Source organism: Podarcis raffonei, chromosome 3, assembly GCF_027172205.1.
Source record: "Podarcis raffonei isolate rPodRaf1 chromosome 3, rPodRaf1.pri, whole genome shotgun sequence".
NCBI lineage: Eukaryota > Metazoa > Chordata > Lepidosauria > Squamata > Lacertidae > Podarcis > Podarcis raffonei.
In genome coordinates, this window is record NC_070604.1 from 118,360,782 (window position 1) to 118,381,097 (window position 20,316).

Sequence of the window (20,316 nt, forward strand, 5' to 3'; positions counted from 1 at the left end):
CCCACAAATAACCCAGAGATGCATTTTAAATAAAAGTACAAATTCTACTCATGTAAAACACCAGGCAGGCCCCACAAGTAACCCAGAGATGCATTTTAAATAAAGGGGCACATTCTACTCATGTAAAAACACGCTGATTCCCGGGCCGGATTTAGAAGGCCGCTGGGCCTTAGTTTGCCTACCCATGATGTACAGGCACAAAAAATTGTGGAATATAAAGAATAATAGAATCACAGAATCATAGAGTTGGAAGGGGACCAAGGGTCATCTAGTCCAACCCCTGCAATGCAGGAATCTCAACTAAAGCATCCATGACAGATGGCCATCCAACCTCTGTTTAAAAACTTGCAAGGAACGAGAGCCCACAACCTCCCGGGGGAGACCGTTCCACTGTTGAACAGCTCTTATCCTCAGAAGGTTCTTCCTGAAGTTTTGTGGGAATATCCCTTCTTGTAACTTCAACCCATTGGTTCGGGTCCTACCCTCCAGAGCAGGAGAAAGCAAACTTGATCCATCCTCCATGTGAAAGCCGTTTAGATCGGGGTAGGCAACCTAAGGCCCGGTGGCCAAACGTGGCCCAATCGGATGGTCCGGGAACCAGAGTGTTTTTACATGAGTAGAATGTGTCCTTTTATTTAAAAAGCATCTCTGGGTTATTTGTGGGGCCTGCCTGGTGTTTTTACATGAGTAGAATGTGTGCTTTTTAAAAAAATGCATATCTGGGTTATTTGTGGGGCATAGGAATTCATTCATTATTATTTTTCCAAAATATAGTCCGGCCCAACACATGGTCTGAGGGATGGAGGACAGGCTGAAAAAGGTTGCTGACCCCTGGTTGCTATCATATCTCCTTTTTTCCAGGCTAAACATACCCAGCTCCTTCAACCATTCCTCATAAGGCTTGGCTTCTAGACCCTTGATCATCTTGGTCGCTCTCCTCTGCACACATTCCAGCTTGTCAACATCCTTCTTAAACTGTGGTGCCCAGAAGTGGACACAGTATTCCAGGTGTGGTCTGACCAAGGCAGAATAGAGTGGTACGATTACTACGCTTCTATGCTTAGTTATAGGCAGTTATGAAAACTGTATCACGTCACACACTCTCCTCAGGACGGAACAAGCACCCTAGCAAGTTGGTAGATGGTTGCCTCTTCAGAGGCTTGGTGTGGGCAGCTGGTAATAATAATAATAATAATAATAATAATAATAATAATAATAATTTATACCCCGCCCATCTGGGTGGCTTCCAACAAAGTATTACAATACAGTGGTCTGTTAAACATTAAAAGCTTCGCTAAACAGGGCTGCCTTCAGATGTCTTCTAAAAGTCTGGTAGTTGTTTTTCTCTTTGACATCTGGTGGGAGGGTGTTCCACAGGGCAGGTGCCACTACCGAGAAGGCCCTCTGCCTGGTTCCCTGTAACTTGGCTTCTCGCAGTGAGGGAACCGCCAGAATGCCCTTGGCACTGGACCTCAGTGTCCAGGTTGAACAATGGGGGTGGAGACGATCCTTCAGGTATACTGGGCCAAAGCCGTTTAGGGCTTTAAAGGTCAGCACCAACACTTTGAAATGTATTCGGAAATGTACTGGGAGCCAATGTAGGTCTTTCAGGACCGGTGTTATATGGTCTCAGCGGCCGCTCCCAGTCACCAGTCTAGCTGCTGCATTCTGGATTAGTTGTAGTTTCCAGGCCACCTTCAAAGGTAGCGCCACGCAGAGTGCATTGCAGTAGTCCAAGCAAGAGATAACCAGAGCATGCACCACTCTGGCGAGACAGTCCGAGACAGTCTGCAGGCAGGGAGGGTCTCAGCCTGCATAGCAGATGGAGCTGGTAAACAGCTGCCCTGGACACAAAATTGACCTGTGCCTCCATGGACAGCTGTGAGCAGCGACGCGGACTTATAAAAAATATTGGGGGGGCCCGGGAAAGCTCATGAATAATAAATAAGCTCATGAATATGCAAATAAAGTGGCGCCGCCTCCTCGTGAGCGAATAGGGGAGAGCGTGCTGCGCCTATTAATCAGCTCCAAAGGAAATTGGGTGGAGCTTTTGCTCGGGAGGGAGGGCAGGAGGCATGCAGCCCGCCCCCCCTGTGCATTTTGGGCTGGGGGAGGGGCGGCGATGGCGCTCTGCTGGAGGGGCGCCGGAGATTATTGGGGGGGCGGAGCCCCCCCAAACGAATTTTTGAGGGGGCTCGGGCCCCCTCAAGCCCCATGGAGTCGGCGCCTATGGCTGTGAGTCCAAAATGACTCCCAGGCTGCGCACCTGGTCCTTCAGGGGCACAGTTCCCCCATGCAGGACCAGGGAGTTCTCCACACCTGCCCGCCTCCTGTCCCCTCAAAACAGTACTTCTGTCTTGTCGGGATTCAACCTAATCTGTTAGCTGCCATCCATCCTCCAACCGCCAGAAATGGCAACGATGCAGATGTTCTTGGCCTTCTGTCTGCTGCTCAACACATTAAAGTACGTTTTGTAAGGCTGCTCATTCTGGCCTGGGTCCTGCTTTCTGAGCATCTTCAGCTGCAGGAACTGATACTCTGACAGGTGCAACCTGTTTCACATTTGCAAGAAATCTACCTTTTGGTGCAGCAGCGCCTACACTTTTGTGGTTGAGTTTTTTTAAAAAATAATCAAGCGGTGAAGCTCGTGCGGCTGACGTATTCGTGTATTGCAGGAGGTTGGACTATAAATGATCCTCAGGGTCCCTTCTAACACTGCAATTCTATGATCCTGTCATCTCCTCCGATTTTCTGGCATGGATACTACGTCCGGAAAGCTTCCGCGTCCAACACGTCTACGTGTTCACATCCCTCTACGACTGCAGACGTCAGTAAGCAACCCCCACCCCCCGCGAACACAATGCTTTGCCGAAGGAAGCCGTGCACACGTGCACCCCGCGTGTCAGAGTCGCCACGCGCATAAGCGGGAAGCAAGTGAACGTGTGAACGCTCCGCGTGCTCAGCCAACCTGGTTTCTCTCTGGCTCTCTCTCTCTCTTTTTAGGTTTCTGCGTTCTGCTCATGGCATTTTTGCGGAGAGGAATCCGGACTCGGTACCTTTCCAGGGATGCGAAACTCCTTTCGCACTTTCTCAAAGCAGCTGATCCGGCAGACCAACTCAGCAGAGCGCCGAACTGCGCGTCTCCGGAGCGATCGATGTCAGAGCGCCCTGCCTTCCCCGCCTCACCTCTTTTGGGCTCCGCTCTCTCCTAGCAGCTGTTCATGGTGATGTCTATGAGCAGATGATTTCTCCCAAAATGCCACCTAGAGGTCAGGACAAGTCCCTTCAGGGTTGTTGTCCTCTTGGTTTCCAAAAAACCACTTTATCACTTTGGGCTTTGTGCCTCTGAGCACGCACAGAGCGTTCCCCCCGCCCCGCGTGGGAGAAAGGTGCTTTTAAAAATATCCAAGGTTCAAGGGATTCTGAGCATGTGCAAATTGCTTTTTTTTTTTAAGGAAAAGAACTTTTAAGGGAATGTGGTGAGAGAGGGTTTTCTGAACATGTGCAGAGTGCAAAACAACCAAAACTGCCCACCCCTTTTGCCTGCCTTCCTCTCCTTTACATCCTCCTGTTCTGGAAGCTTTGCCCAGACCATAAAACTTTGTCCCTTGGAGAATCTTCGATTCATGTCCCCTACGGCTCACGTGCTCTCCACAGGCTCACCTTCTGAATTCCTTCAACTGGTTCATTTCTAAAACAGGAATGGGGGGACCTCAGACCTGGTGGCCAAATGTGGCCCCTGTCTCCCTCCTATCTGGCCCTCAGGACGCTCCCCTAGCTATACACCCTTCCCAAGCCGCAGCCCTCATTGCGCTTGGCCATTCCCTCCTCAAATTCTGTTGTGACCAGCTGGAATGTAGCCTATTGTACAAAGTCGAAGATGTTGCCCCGCCCACTTTTGCAGCTAGGCCCCGCCCACCACTGTCCTGCGGCCCCCTGGTTAGTTTCCAGGAGGGAATCCGGCCCCTGAGCTAATCCCACCACTTTTCATGAATGAGATCGTGCAAAATAGCCAGAATGAATTGTATGATGAGAGTGAATGTGGCGTAGTAGTTAAGACCTGGGAGATACGGGTTCAGATCCTCACTCAGCCATGAAGCTCACTGGGTGATCTTAGGCCAATCACTGTTGCTCAGCCTAACCTCACTGGGTTGTTATGAGGATAAAATGGGGGGGTGGAAAACCATACAGATGTCAAAGAGAACAACAACTACCAGACTTTTAGAAGACATGTTTAGGGAAGCTTTTAATGTTGGATGCATTACTGTATTTTAATATTTTGTTGGAAGCCGCCCAGAGTGGCTGGGGAAGCCCAGCCAGATGGGTGGGGTATAAATATATTATTATTATTATTATTATTATTATTATTATTATTATTATTACTACTACTACTACTACTATTACTACTACATCATAGTATGCTACCTTGAGCTCATTGACGGAGAGGTGGGTTGTAAATGCAATAAATAAAATAACGGGGGGTTGGTGGTCATATGAATCATGCAAAACAGCATAAATGATGTACCTATGCTGAACTTCTGTAACTCACCCAGAGTTCAGTTTCTCTTGGTGCAAAATTTGAGTTTTCAACCTGCAAAATGTTTGAAACCAAACATACTAGCGAGTTTTGTTGCTTTCTAATGTTGCTTTCTAGTGTGTGTGTGCATGCGCAGAACTCCGGAATTTTGGCACCCACATCGCTGCAACGAAGAGATTTTGAGAAGCGAAAGGACGAAGAAGGAAGACTTTCTCGATTTGGAAATGAATGCTTGTCCATTTATTTCCGTTCATTCTAACAGGTGAAGTCAGTATGCAGATTGGTAGTCATATTGCATCATAATATAGAGAGAGATATTCACACGTATATATTATAACTTTAAATAATCTTAAACTTGTTCGGGCTCCTGCCTCGCCATCAACCATTCAAGCAAGCATCTTCTTGGAACAGCACCTTTCCACAGACTCTTATAACACTAAAAATACATGGATTGTTTTTATTATTATTATTATTAAAGAAATGGTATGAACGTCACTTAAGGTTATCAACCAGTTTATTGGCCCAAAGATGCTGGTCAATTTCCCTAGCCTAACCATCCAGGGCTGCCAACTAGGGTGAACTATGTTCAAAGAAGTTCAACTTGTAGTTCAAAGTAGTTCGACTTGGAGGTGGTCAACCTGTTTCTGGACTCCAGCACTTCCACCTGCAGGTGGGGCTCACATATTCAAATGCTTCAAACTCCCTGTAGGTAGAACACTAGCAAGTCAGGGAGAAACATTCCCCTCCAGCCCTCTCCCTGATAAGCTAGTTTTCTAACTGCAGGGGGTGTCTGTTAACTTATTTATTTACAGCATGGTGGAAGTCTTGCCTAATACGACCTCCCTCCTGCAGCCTGGCGCGGTAAAGGCACAGGTTTGCATCCTCAGCTAAGCTGCAGCATGGGTCAACCTAGAACACATCGAAATTTGGCTGTCACTTCTTTTGTAAAACAAAATACATGGAAATTCAACAGGTGAAGTGTTTCTTGGCACAGAGTGATGAAAACAACGAGGAGGGTCACATTCGACATTTCTCCAGTGCTCTGCAGTCTACCTGGTTACCTGATTTATTTATCTTTCAGAAAAGTCCCATGGGAAGAGTCACAGATTCATAGAATTGTAGAGTTGGAAGGGACCCGAAGGGTCATCTAGACCAACCCACTGCAATGCCTTACTTATGACATCTACCCCTGAGCATTAATTGAAGCATAGAAAACTGGGGAAGCCAGCTACCAAGTTGCTGGAGATCAGGGTGCCTGCTGATTTTGTTTTTGAGGGAAGTTTTCCCCTTTATACTTTTTTTTTTTTTTGAAAAAAAGATCCACATGGATTTTTAAAAAAGTTGATAAAATTTCATGTAAAACCCCCCAAAAAGAGCCGTTGGAGAATAGAGAGTACCTGACCTTCTCGTGCAAATGGGAAAGCCAAGTTGAGAATGTCGTGAGGTTTGGGGAAACATAGACAAACAGCAAGGCTGAAGAGAGCAACACATTCTTTTGCAGAAGGGAAGAAACTGCCCACAAACGCCTCAGTCACCCTGAGAGTAAGGTAAAAAAGGTAAAGGGACCCCTGACCATTAGGTCCAGTTGTGGCCGACTATGGGGTTGCGGCGCTCATCTCGCTTTATTGGCCGAGGGAGCTGGCGTACAGCTTCCGGGTCATGTGGCCAGCCTGACTAAGCCGCTTCTGGCGAACCAGAGCAGCGCACGGAAACGCCGTTTACCTTCCTGCTGGAGTGGTACCTATTTATCTACTCACACTTTGACATGCTTTCGAACTGCTAGGTTGGCAGGAGCAGGAACTGAGCAACGGGAGCTCACCCCGTTGCGGAGATTTGAACCGCCGACCTTCTGATCGGCAAGTCCTAGGCTCTGTGGTTTAACCCACAGCGCCACCCACATCCCGAGAGTAAGGTATGCACAGCAAAAAGCCATGAGAATTTCACCCAAGATTTTCTACCCCTTTCATAATTTCAGAAAGCAATTTCTTTCCCCCTGCAAACTGATGGATGGCACCTCCCTCTGACGATGGATCAGGTCCCTGCCTGTCTTTTGCCTCCTCTCCAGGAGAAGGAGCCACCCCTCTCCTCAGACCAGCTGTCAGAGCAAGGGCAATTCCTGCACCCCATAATAAGCCTCCGGAAATGGCTGGAGCTGGAACACGGGATAAATTTTCAGCGCAGCTGAATTTTAGGGCACACGTTTTGAGTAATGTACTATATTAAAAAGAAAAGGAAAAAAACAGCCTTGTGGGATGAAAAGCGCATGTCTCCGCAAATCTCGGCATGCTCCGCATATGTACAAAAGGAGGCTCCCTTAGAGAAGCATCTGAATGATGAAAAACATAATTTTTAAAAAATGAAAATACAGCCAAACCCTGGCACTGTCCCCTGGGATTTGTAACCAACATGCTCAACTCGAATTAATGGATGGAAGGATTAAGACCATAGTGTATGCTGTCCTGCAAGGTTTGACAAGGTCACCTCTCCTCACATTCAAAGGGAGGACTATCAAACTCTTGGTTCTCCCACTTTCCACCACACTTGTATCATGTGAACCCTTCCGGTAAGGAGACCGCGTGGCTTAAGCAAACCATCTTTGTGTTTCTATACAATTAATTTAGGAACTTTCACCACTTTGGAACTAATCTTAAGTTTGACTGCCCGTGTTTTCTGACTGATGTATGGAAAAGCACATGAATCTGACCTTTGAAGAGTTTGTAAGTAAACCATTTTTTGACTTGCCAAATCTATGGTCTCTTTCTATGCTAAGGGAATTGGGGAACTTTGGAAGCAACTTAGAAGCGGATATTTTAAAGCCTCCGTTTCCATGCTTGACTTTGCTGCATACTTTTGTGATTTTAAATTTCTGCTGGGGCTCTCTTACAAGAGAGTACTCGTCCCCAAACCTGGAGCTAGGCATCCAGGGAATTCTCCTTTTATTTTACTGTATCTATATTTTATTTTTTTCTTTTCTTTTAACCAAAAGACAACAGGTTTATAAGTCTTAATTCCATTCCAAAAACGACAGCCAACGTTCTCCTGTTAAGGTGTAGAGGTTTGAAGGTTGGTCTTCCCATTTTTGTTACAAGGTGCTTGCACATGTAAATAATTTGCAGCCTCTCCAGCTGCTACAGTTCCTGGAATGTTTAGCGGGGAAGAAGTTACACCATGAGTTCATCCTTGCAAGTGTGACAGCCACAGAGGCTGCAAAGGCTATTTTTTCACGTTAGAGGGAAAGAACAACAGCCCTCAGCAACGTAAACGATTAAGCTTAATGCCCTTCACAAATGCCTACCATCCACACAAACATGGCAGAAAAACTACTGTTTCTTTCAGGGAAGGGGAATGAGCTGCGTGAAACTGGCACTCAGGGTTTGGCAGAGATTTTACAAAAGCTGCGATGTGTTTTAATTAATGTTCATTTGGTGGCAGAAGGGGATCAGGGGATCTTGGACTCCCTAGCGCCTGAAATATTGGAGAAAATGTAAGTGGGCCCTTTATGAAATGCATGGACCTGAGGCAAAAAGCAAATGTCTGCCTTCTAAAAATGTTCCTGCAGGAAAGCCCTTTGCCACCACGTTGTCGTTTCAGCGCCGGGCACAAACAGATCCAACTTGTGCCTTGCTAACCAAACACTGCCTTCAGATTGACGGGAGTGCCACTGAGGAAGAATGCCAGCCAGGGTTCGGCTGGGAGAGTCACACAAGGTTTGTGGCCTCAGTTAAACGTCCAAACTTTGGAGCCAGATGAAAGTTGAGGCAGAACTGAAGACTATAACTGGAAAGGTGTTTATGTCCATCTAGATTAGTATTGTCTGATGGGCAGCAGCTCTCTAGGGCAGCGTTTGCTAAGGTGGTGCCCTCCAGTGGCTGATGGGAGTTGTAGTCCAAAGACGTTGATCCAGAGACTCTCAAATCTTCTCTATCCCTTGCCATCTGATTCAGTTAACTAGCCATGCTGGGGATCAAATCTGGCTTCTTCTGTATGCAAAATGCACCCTCTATGACTGAACCACTTTAATCTAAAGACTGAGCTGACCCATCTTCTCCATCAATTGATTACAGTCTGGAGCCTGTAAGATTTGCAAAGGAGGGCCAAATCGAACGAGGTCAAGTGTAAAATGCACCGAAAAGCTTTGAGGATTAAGCTTAATAAAGTCATTCTGTTTGCTTTCAGATAGGCAAGGCTGGGCTTGCTTTTGTTTAAATCGGCTCAAGAGCTTTATAGCTCCTTGATGTTTGCAGGAGTGGGAATGCCAGCGTTAAACAGCAGCTTTGCAATATTGTTTTTAAACATGCCAGGATTAGCGTTGGTTAAATGATGGTAATCGTTGTGTCCAAACAAAGCTGATGACCGATCAAGCGAGCTGCTGTTTAAGGACTGTGCCACCTGTGACCTACGCTTCAACTCTTCCTTTCTAAAAAGCAAGAGTGTTTTGTGTGAGAATGAAAGAGAATTTAATTTGGGGAGGCCATAGCACAAGGAGAGAGCATTTGCCTTGCATGCAGAAGAGCCAAGGTTCAATCAAGGTTCAAAGTCTAGTGTTCAGATCAAGGGAAGTCATAGTACTACTCTATTCTGCCTTGGTCAGACCACATCTGGAATACTGCATCCAGTTCTGGTCTCCACAATTTAAGAAGGATGTTGACAAGCTGGAACATGTCCAGAGGATGGAAACCAAGATGATCAAGGGTCTGGAAACTATGCCTTATGAGGAACGGTCGAAGGAGCTGGGTATGTTTAGCCTGGAGAAGAGGAGACTGAGATATGAGAGCCACCTTCAAATATTTAAAGAGCTGTCACATGGAAGAGGGAACAAGCTTGTTTTCTCGTGCTCTGGAGGGTAGGACTCAAGCCAATGGCTCCAAGTTAGAAGAAAGGAGATTCCGACTAAACATTCGGAAAAACCTTTCTGGCAGTCAGAGCTGTTTGGCAGTGGAACAGAATACCACCAGAGGTGGTGGGCTCTCCTTTCTTGGAGATTTTTAAGCAGAGGTTGGACGGCCATCTGTCATGGATGCTTTAGCTGAGATTCCTGCATTGCAGGGGGTTGGACTAGATGATCCTTGGGTCCCTTTCAACTCTAAAATTCTATGATTCTATGAATTCCCAGCAACTCCAGATAGGGCTGGTCGAGACCCCAGTCTGCAGATCCTGGAGAGCTGCTGCCAGTCCGTGTCGACAGTACTGAGATAGATGGAGCGGCGGTCTGACTCAGGTCCTGTGTTCCTAAGGGCGATAGGAAATCCCTCTTTCAGATCCATTCCTGGTGGGAACCTTGGAACAGCTGCTTTGAAAATAATAATAATAATAAAGATTTATTGATAGCAATGGGTGGGGAGAGGAGGAAGAGGAGGAGGCATAATCAAGAAGTCGGAAAAGCAATTAAATTAACACTGGCACAGTGCAGGCAGTTGCAAAACTGCTGGGTGCACAAGATTCCTCTTGCGATAGTCACTAGCCGTGGTATCCAGAACCCGGCAATTCTATCCCAGCTCTCGTGTCTTTTTTCCAGACCCTGAAGTCTCCCACTTTGTGGGAGTCATAAAGCCACGGCAAAGGCTTGTAATATTGCAGGGTGCCCCCTGACCTCGGCTGACCAGCACTCTGAGCTTTACCATGTATTGGAATGTATTGACCTTAAATGGAGTTGTGTTTCCTCTGGGCAGTGATGACTCTATATGGTGTGGGTGGGTTTAAGCCATGACCGGATGTAAGTAACATGAGGCATTGGCAAACGGCCATGCTACAGGAGAGAACAAAGGACAAAAAAAAGTGACGCGAGAGGAGAGAAGAAGTCCGAATGAGCTGCCCTCCGTCCATGAAAATATTGCTGGCTCTCTGTGTCGTTATTTTATGCTAAACAAGCGCCATTTGTGACGGCTGGCTCCGACACCACTTAGTGTTTATTTGTGGCATTTGCTGTACAATGCAGCTCCTTTTCTATTCTGGCTTATTATGGGATTGCAGTCCTCCATTCAGGGAAGGAGAAAACCCCAAATAAATCTTAAGTATTCATTCGGCGTTGCAGTCGTCAGCGACGGTACCTTGAGAGTCCTGCCCAGCAACAAGTGCTCTTTTGCGTTGTGGGTGGGGACATTTTGACAATCGAACGGGGGTCATGAAGGGATAACGCCCCAGCTAGTCCCCCGTGAGTCTGCTAACCCCTCGTTTCAAAAAAATCGACTGCTGGCAACCGAGTGGGCAAATATCACCACTGAGAGGAGCCAGATTTGTGCATGGGGGATGCCAGCCGCTGACCGTCCCCCCAATCATTCATAAGTATTGGGGTATAGTTTGGTCCACATGTTCTCTCTTCTCCTCCTGCCTTCGCACAATTCATGTCCATCGCTTTGCGTTTCCAAGATTCGATCGTTAAGCTGTGTGGAAAAACCTGGTTGCCAGGGACATTGGGCAAGGTGAAAGATCCATCAGAGGGGATAGATCTGTTGACAGCTCAGACACACAATCTTGCAGGTATCTGACCTTGGGTATTTCAATGAGGATCAGATGTCTGGAAAACACATTCACACAGCCAATGCTTGCCCCAGGAAGATCTTGGAAATGATCATCATTCCTGCATTGCAAGGGGTTAGACTAGATGAAGCTTTGGGGTCCCAACTCTAAAATTCTCTGGTTCTGGGATTCTGTATTTCAGGGAAAGCCAGCGGAAGGGAATCTTCTCTCCTCCTGCCGGGCCAGAGTGGGGAATTTAATAGCAAAAGCCAACAAGGGTGCTGTCAAAGACTGCAGGGCCGGATTTGTCCATGTGTATACATACTTTTAACTGGAGTTTCTGTCAGCTTCTCTGAAGGCAGTTGTCATTTGAGGCTCTGAAGCGACTGAAGACCTCGTTCGTTCCAAGTGTGGCGGCAACTTCACCAAAGTCTTTTTTCAAAGCAAGCCCCCAAACAAAACCTTTCGACGGGACGATCTATAACGGTTGTGTACACTTCGATCACCTCCGAAGCACATTCGTTCCCCTCAAAGAATTCTGGGCACGGTAGTTTGCCAAAGGTTGCTGGGAATCCAGACTCTGTGAGGGGCGGACCACAGTACCCAGAATCCTTTGCGAGAAAGAATGCGCCTCAGGGAGGCTTTCAAGGGACGGCCTGTGCCCAGCCGTCGGATCGGGATCTACAGCCCTCAGGAAAGTGGCCGGAGAAAGCAAGGGAAAGGAAACGAAGAAAGCATCCCGGTGTCGTCTGATGGTGGAAAGACGCCTTCGTATCCCGAGCCTGAAGCTGCGGCGCAGAGACAGTTATGCCGTGATAATGTCTCCGTGGCTTTCGCCCAGGACCAGACTGTTCCAGGAGTCTTGCTTGGAGCTGGGCTGCGGAGACTGGCTCATAGATACCGGGTAGCTCTGTGGAGAAAGTTTGAGGCTTGGCATGGGACAGTGAAGAGCAGGTCCATGTCCAGACATGGCAGCGACTGAGAATGCCTGATTTTGGGGGGTTGTGGAGGTGGAAAGAGAGAGAAAAACAGATTATCAATGGAAGTGCAGGGGAAGGAAGTAATTAACAGCAACAACTCGCAATTATACACAATAATACGCTTAATAGAGATGAATTATACCCTATTGCAAGGGACGCGGGTGACGCTGTGGTCTAAACCACAGAGCCTAGGACTTGCTGATCAGAAGGTCGGCGGTTCGAATCCCCGCGATAGGGTGAGCTCCCGTTGCTCGGTCCCTGCTCCTGCCAACGTAGCAGTTTGAAAGCACGTCAAAGTGCAAGTAGATAAATAGGTATCACTCCGGCGGGAAGGTAAACGTTTCCGTGTGCTGCTCTGGTTCTCCAGAAGTGGCTTTGTCACGCTGGCCACATGACCCAGAAGCTGTACGCCGGCTCCCTCGGCCAATAAAGCGAGATGAGCGCACCAACACCAGAGTCGGCCACAACTGGACCTAATGGTCGGGTACCTTTACATCTTGCATGTGTAAATGGCTAGACATACCTATTAGGTCCCTAAATTACCACATAGCATATATTCAACACAAAAATCGGCTGCAATTTGTTGTTGACAAAGGACAACTAGACATATAAAGGGCCCCATTACCTTCAGTAGCTGAGGGCCACATCAAAGCTGAATCTGGCCCTGTGGGTGGCCATCCATCAGGGACTCTTTAGGTGCGATTCCTGCATTGCAGGAATGACCCGCAGGGTCCCCTCTAATTCTACAGTTCTACGATTCTATAATCGCCCCACAATCTTTTCCTTTTGCCCCATTCCTCCTGCGGCGGTTTCTTCCTTCCTCACCTGTGGAATGGGCGCCGGGTGCCCGTAATGAGAGCAGATCCCCGGTTCCATTTTGATGGGGTGCATTTTTTCCATGGCAGTTGTGGTGGTTGTCGTGCTGGTGCAGGGGGCAGAGCTGACGGACGAGGGGAGGCTGTCGCTACTGGCGGACCCTGGGCATGGCAGAAGAGAAGGGAGAAGACAACAATGCGTTAAACTAGGTCTGTCTTGAGACTGTGCCAGATTCTGTTGTGGTCAATTTTTTCATCCGGGGGGGAATGGAGAGCCTTCCGGTTTTTTTGCAAAGATAACAAACTGGGCATCTGGTTGCTCTCCCTTGGGCTTTTAGAACTCCAGCTCAAAGGTCCTCTGGAATCAGCTGAAATTACATAAATTGCAATGTTGTGATGTTCGGAAAGATGTTTATGGATCATTTATGGAATATTAATTGTGTGTCGCAATGGATTTTGCTGTTAACCAGAAGGCTGGTGGTTCGAATTTTCTGTTTTACAATTTAGAACACTCATTTGAACATCCTTAAAATATCAATGACTTCCCTTCTTCTCTTTCCATGGCTCATTTTGCATGTCATAGATCCCTGGGTATTTTACATAAACTAAACCATTCAGTATTCCATTATTACATCCATCAAAACTTATTCACACGGTTGACTTTATCTAAATGCTGCCAACCTTTTTCAAGTGTATACGATCCCCCCCCCCATATTCAATAAACATTTTCCAATCTTCTCTAAATGTATGTTCTTCTTCTTGACATTTAGAAGACATCTAAAGGCAGCCCTGTTTAGGGAAGTTTTTAATGACTGACGTTTTAATGTATTTTTAATCTTTTGTTGGAAGTCGCCCAGAGTGGCTTTGTTAATTTCATTGTACACAGATTGTACATTGACAATAAAGGTATTATTATTATTATTATTATTATTATTATTATTATTATTATTATCATCATCATCATCATCAGATGGGCAGGGTATAAATAATAAACTATTATTATTAGTATATTATTATATGTTGAGTTGGCAAGTTGCGCATATTCCATCAGCTTAAATTGCCATTCTTCTTTAGTTGGGACTAAAATTTTATGGTTCTGTGATCTGTACAAATTGATTGTTTCTGACTTGGGCTATGAAGCAGTATATATATTTTGTGAAACAAGCGATGTTGCAGTCACCTGTTGGAGCCTTGGATTTGTTTAAATTCTTCGGTTTCCGCTTCCTGGTTTGGATTCCTTCCTTCCGCATTGCTAAAGGCCTCGGGACCTAAGGAGACACCAACCTTTTAGAGCATGCACAAAAACCCAGGAACATGAACCCCTCCCAATATTACAACAGTTCATGGCTAATGGGAGCTGGACTGCAAATCCAGGAACTGAGGCAGAACTGTTTCGTAGCAGGTTTTCATCTCACCGCAAGGAAGACAAGCTAAGAACATCTGAATGTAAAAAGTGCTTGCAGGATCCGGCCAAGGGCTCATCTAGTCCAGCATCCTTTTCCCACAAGGGCCAACTGGATGCCTGTGGGAAACCCACCAGCAGGATTCGAACACAAGAGCCTTTTCTCCTGCGGTTTCCAGGCATTGATGCCTCCAACTGTGAATTGCAGAGCATGGTCACTGTGTCTAGAAGCCATCAACAGTCCTCTCCTCTGTGAATTTTGTCTAATCCTCTTTCAAAGCCATCCAGCTTGGTGGCCATCCTGTGGCAGGGAGTTCCACAGTATTACCGTATTTTTCGCTCTATAGGGCGCACTTTTTCCCCTCCAAAAATGAAGGGGAAATGTGTGCGCGTCCTATGGAGCGAATGCAGGCTTTCAGGCAGCTATCAGCAAGCCTTCGGAGCGCTCCGAAGGCTTGCGGATAGCAGCCTGCAGCCTGAAGCCAACTGCCGCTGCGCTACCTGGGCTTCAGGCAGGTATCCACAAGCCTTCTGAGCGCAGCAGGAGTTCCTGCTGCACTCGGAAGGCTTGCGGATAGCTGCCTGTTTTGGGGGCTGGGGTCGGGGGAAGCTCGGGCTTCCCCCGCCCCAGCCCCGCGGCTAAAAACAAAGCCACGCGCAGCCTCTCCTGGCTGGAGAGGTTGCGCGTGGCTAAAGAGGAAGCCAAGACAGCCAGCGGGATGGATCCCACTCGCTGTCTTGGCTTCTTTGCTCTTTGGGGCTGGGGGTGTGTGTGAAAATTTCCCCCCCTTTATTTCCCCCCCTAAAAACTAGGTGCGCCCTATGGTCCGGTGCACTCTATGGAGCGAAAAATATGGTAACTGTGCACTAATTGAATAAGTGTTTTCTTTTCATTTTATAGCCGAACAAAATCAAATAGTTCCACAACGCATGTCACGTCACGTCACAAAGCCAAGCACGGGCAGTAGTTCCATGGTGCCATGTACACTACATATTCCATGTTCCAAAGAGACTGCAAGACGTATGTTCTTCTTTGGTGTGTCGCTCTTACCTCGTGGATGGAGGGTGAGAAAACAAATGGAAGGACTGAACAAAATAAAATGGCTCCCCAACGCGCAGGAAAAGCCATTTTTGTACACTACATATCCCATGCTCCAGAGAGACTGCAAAATGAATTCTCTGCTTTGGAACGTTGCTCTTACCCCGTGGAGCTTCATGTATAAACCACAGGCGTTACAGACCGGCTCGCCTTCTGCATTCCGGCGCCACAGCGTGGTCGTAGTGGTATGGCAATTGGCGCATGAGAGCCCGATCCGACGGGAAGCCGACTGTGGGAACAAGGGTCGGAAGCGAGAACAAATGGCTGTTAACTCACCAGTGGCCCTGGACAAACCATTCTTATTTAAGAATACCTAAAGTCTGCAGAGGTCGAGTTCCTGGCTGTGCTCACCTCTAGATCTCACACAACCCCTGTTCTAAAACAGCTGTGGCAGCTGCCAGTTTGTTTCTGGGCCCAGTTCAAGGTGCGCACGGTTTGGGTTCAAAGCCCAAAACGACTCGGGCCCTAAGCATCTGAGAGACTGGCTCCTTCCCTACAGATCCCCTCAGGTATTAAGATCTGCAGAAGGGCCCCCCTTGGTCGTTCTTTCACCCTCAGAAGCTCAGCTGGAGTGGCCTAGGACAGGGCCTTCTCTGCAGCGGCCCCTAAGTTGTGGAATTCCCTCCTCATAGAGGTGCCCCTAGCTTCCTCACTACACAGCTTTTGCAAATGCTGAAGATGCAACCTGGATAGCTCAGTTGGTTAGAGCATGGTGCTGATAATGCCAAGGTTCGGTTGCAGGTTCGATCCACTTACGGGACAGCTGCATATTAATGCATTGCAGGGGGTTGGACTGGATGATCTTTAGGGTCCCTTCTACCCTGACTTTGGACATCTGAGACGTGTGTTTTCAGGGCCCACCCTTTTCCTGTCCCTGCAACCCCTTACAAAAGGTATTATTCAGAATGTCAGTTTGCACGACCCACTAACAAGGCAATAAAACAACACAGCAACCATCAATTGCATGTTCCTCCAAAATCCAATGAAAACTAGTTTAATTAATTTAACAAAACTGATGAACTTGATCCAGGGATGTTCAGAATCTGATAGTCATTTACATCTCCAGAAACCGCCTACTGTCTTTTTTACTTTACTTTTTACTGTCTTCAAGCATCTTAGCGCCTCCTAGGTAATTCCACCACCACTAGGGAGTGCTACTGTCCACGTTGGGAACCTTTGTATTAAATCGGGTCCTCCCTTAAAGAGGGCACCTATTGCGGTGAGACCTGGACAACTGACTCCCTGTGTTGTGGGTGGGTACAATTGGTCAGCCACAACACCCGATTGGTAGGTCCCTCGTAGCTGGGTGCAATCTGGCCAATAGGACGCAGTCCAAACGGTTTGAGGGACCTATTTATACCCATGCACGTGACCCAGAGCTTCCTCTTTCGGTGCGTGCATTCGGAACACCCGCCCACCTCTCCCTACTTTTAGGGCTTTGCGCTTGACCTTGCTATGCTGTCGTGTGTCGTCTGTCGTTGGGACAGGGGCACGGCAGGAATTTTCCCCACTTGGCTGATTGGCTGTTGCCATTTGTGTTTCGCCTGCCGCGGAGCAAATCGTCACAACTTGTAAGGTTGCGGATAGGCTCTGGTTCAGGTGATAGGGATGGGAGAACGCTCTCGCCATCCCTATGTGAAGGGTATTCCATTAAAGGAATCCAGGGACTCGATGGTTTGGTCAACCTCTGTGAGGGGGTTGTGCCCGTGCCTGAGTCCAGGGGGACATTTGGGTGGTGCTTATCCAGGTGTTCACCCTAGGCTGAGCTATACTGGAACCCTGGGTCAGCGCTACCTGCATGGCAGGGAGCTAGTCGAACCAGAGCCTATGCGACCAGTCACTTTCTGTAATCAATAAAGTTGTGGCCTAAATTCTGCCAAAAACCAAAAATTGAGTCAAGTGTGAATTTATTTAGGGGAGAGGTTTCTGGGTCTGAACACACAAAAATATAGCAATCAATGATGCAATATCATAAACTAGTGAATAGGAATTTCTAATTCACCGCCAGCAACTGAGATCACGCTTCCAGGCTGAGTTCAGAGATGGCATCCTAGGTTTCCGCAGGCGTTTTCTTACCAGCCTCCTCTGGGGTTTGATCAGCGGTCGGTTAATGCCGTTTATCTTGTGGTAGAGACCGCAAGCGTTGCACAGGTAATGGCCGGTCCCGTCTCTCCGCCACAGCGGGGTGGACATCGCTCCGCAGTTGACGCATTCCCGGCCTTCGGAGTAATCGTCATAAAAATCTGCAGGAGCAAGAGGGAAAGTGGGAGAGAAAGAGGAAGCAAAAGTTGGTCACGCAGAATCATAGAGTTCTGGCATTGCAAGGAACCCTCTGCGATGCAGGAATACAGCGAAAGTATCCCTGACAGATCCAACCTCTGCTTAAAAACCTCCAAGGAATCCACCACATCCTGAGGTAAACCGTTCCACTGTCAAACAGCTCTTACTCTCAGAAAGCTTTTTCTGATGTTAAGTCGGAATCATCTTTCTCATACAGTGGTACCTTGGTTCTCAAACGTAATCTGCTCCGGAAGTCCGTTCCATAACCAAAGCGTTCCAAAACCAAGGTGCGCTTTCCCATAGAAAGTAATGCAAAATGGATTAATCTGCCTGTGCACACGTGGGTTGCGATTCGGCGCTTCTGCGCATGTGCAAAGCACAATTTAGCGTTTCTGCGCATGCGCGAAACCCGGAAGTAACCCATTCCAGGACTTCCGGGTTTCGGCAGGTCTGTAACCCGAAAAAACACAACCTGCAGCGTCTGTAACCCGAGGTATGACTGTAAAGCAAAATGCATTAATCCGTTCCAGACTTTTAAAAACAATCCCTATAACAGCAATTTAACATGAATTTTAGTATCTAACGAGACCATTGAACCATAAAATGAAAGCAATAAAAAATGCACTGCAGTCACACACACAATCAATCAATCAATCAGTAGCTGAACTGGGTCCCACACAGTCACAAAAACAAAACTGAAAGAGCGGCAAAAACAAAAACGCAAAATAAATAGCAAAAACAGGCAGACCTCAGCATAAACACTCAAAACCGAAGTGTGGCACTGAAAACAGAAGCGTAACACTCAAAACAAAGCACATTTGGCTTCTGAAAAAAGTTTGCAAACCAGAACACTTACTTCCAGGTTTGCAGTGTTTGGGTTCCAAGTTGTTTGAGTACCAATGCGTTTGAGAACCAAGGTATCACTGTAATTTGAAGCCATTGGTTCGAGTCTTACCCTCAAGAGATGGAGAAAACAAGCTTGTTCCCTCTTCCATGGGACAGCCCTTAAGATATTTGAAAGGTCCGTATAGTTAAAGCTATGGTTTTCCCAATAGTGATGTATGGAAGTGAGAGCTGGACCATAAAGAAGGCTGATCCCCGAAGAATTGATGCTTTTGAATTCTGGTGCTGGAGGAGACTCTTGAGAGTCCTATGGACTGCAAGAAGATCAAACCTCTCCATTCTGAAGGAAATCAGCCCTGAGTGCTCACTGGAAGGACAGATCGTGAAGCTGAGGCTCCAATACTTTGGCCACCTCATGAGAAGAGAAGACTCCCTGGAAAAGACCCTGATGTTGGGAAAGATGGAGGGCACAAGGAGAAGGGGATGACAGAGGACGAGATGGTCGGACAGTGTTCTTGAAGCTACCAGCATGAGTTTGACCAAACTGCGGGAGGCAGTGGAGGACAGAAGTGCCTGGCGTGCTCTGGTCCAGGGGGTCACAAAGAGTCGGACACGACTAAACGACTAAACAACAACATCCAATCTCCTCTCAGTCTCCTCTTCTCCAGGGTAAACATACACAACTCCCTCAACTATTCCTCATAAGGTTTGGTCTGGAAATGCATTTCCAATTCAGGTGATATGCAGAATCATAGGCAAATCTGAACCAATTGACTCTCCTGCCCTGAGGCCAATCAAGGTTATGTGCATATAGCTCCAGGAAGGAACATTCAAAGAGATTACAGTTCTTGATTTCACTTTTCAACGTAAAAATCTATAAGCCACCTTTCTGGACCAGGTGTACCCAAGACGGTGAGCAAAATATAGGCATGGGGGACACACACACAGAATTATGATACAAATATATTACAAAATGCAACTATAATAAAACTGTATTGATATATTACAGGAAGGTATTCTAAAGGCTGAGTGCCGCACAAGACCTGTTCCTACATTGTATGGAATGGATCTCCCGATAAGATGATAGATGCAGGAGTGCAGATGGGTACAACATAAGGAGATAAATTCCAAAAAGTGAAAATCCCTTGAGCTTTTTTTTTTTGGCAAAATTGTTGAGCTTTTCTTGGTGGGTGGGGTGGGCAAATTTGTTGCAATTTTTGGGTTGTTGTTTTTTTGCAGAATCTGCCCCCAGAATGAAGTTTCCACCAATTTATTTAGGAAAATTGCCCCCCGAAAATCAACACTTCCAATACAGACTGCCAAATGCCCGGGTTTTCTCAGGCATTTTAGTCGGTTTTCAAAAATTCTGCCTGAATGCCATTTTCACAGGGCAAATCCCAGCTACGTCCAGAAAACTCTGAATGTATGGCGGCCTTATCTTAGGTATCCTGGTCCCAAAGCTGTACAATGGTACCTCGGGTTAAGAACTTAATTCGTTCTGGAGGTCCGTTCTCAACCTGAAACTGTTCTTAACCTGAGGTACCACTTTAGCTAATGGGGCCTCCCGCCGCCGCCGCACGATTTCTGTTCTCATCCTGAAGCAAACTTCTTAACCCAAGGCACTATTTCTGGGTTCTGTAACCTGAGATGCCTGTAACCTGAAGCATCTGTAACCTGAGGTACCACTGTACAGGACTTCTTTGTGCAGTGGTACCTCAGATTAAGAACTTACCGTATTTTTCGCCCCATAGGACGCACTGCCCCATAGGACGCACCTAGTTTTTTGGGGGGGGGAAATAAAGGGGGGAAAATTATTTTCCCCCCCAGGCGCAGGGGCTGGCGCGGGGGAAGCCTGAGCTTCCCCCGACCCCAGAACAGGCTGCCGCCCCAAGCCTCGAGTGCCC

At 47.2% G+C, this 20,316-nt stretch overlaps 1 protein-coding gene across 1 annotated transcript in view; it reads right to left on the minus strand.

Annotated features, from left to right (window-relative positions):
• Window positions 1-10,438: 10,438 nt before the first annotated feature.
• GATA4 (GATA binding protein 4) overlaps window positions 10,439-20,316 on the minus strand; it is a 54,479-nt gene continuing 44,601 nt past the window's right edge. Inside the window, exons 3-7 of the mRNA XM_053383731.1 lie at window positions 17,366-17,532; window positions 15,393-15,518; window positions 13,969-14,056; window positions 12,799-12,950; window positions 10,439-11,981 (exon numbers count right to left, since the gene is read on the minus strand). Coding sequence (XP_053239706.1) covers window positions 11,799-11,981; window positions 12,799-12,950; window positions 13,969-14,056; window positions 15,393-15,518; window positions 17,366-17,532 — 716 coding nt within the window. The 3' untranslated portion in view covers window positions 10,439-11,798. The remainder of the gene's footprint in view (window positions 11,982-12,798; window positions 12,951-13,968; window positions 14,057-15,392; window positions 15,519-17,365; window positions 17,533-20,316) is intronic.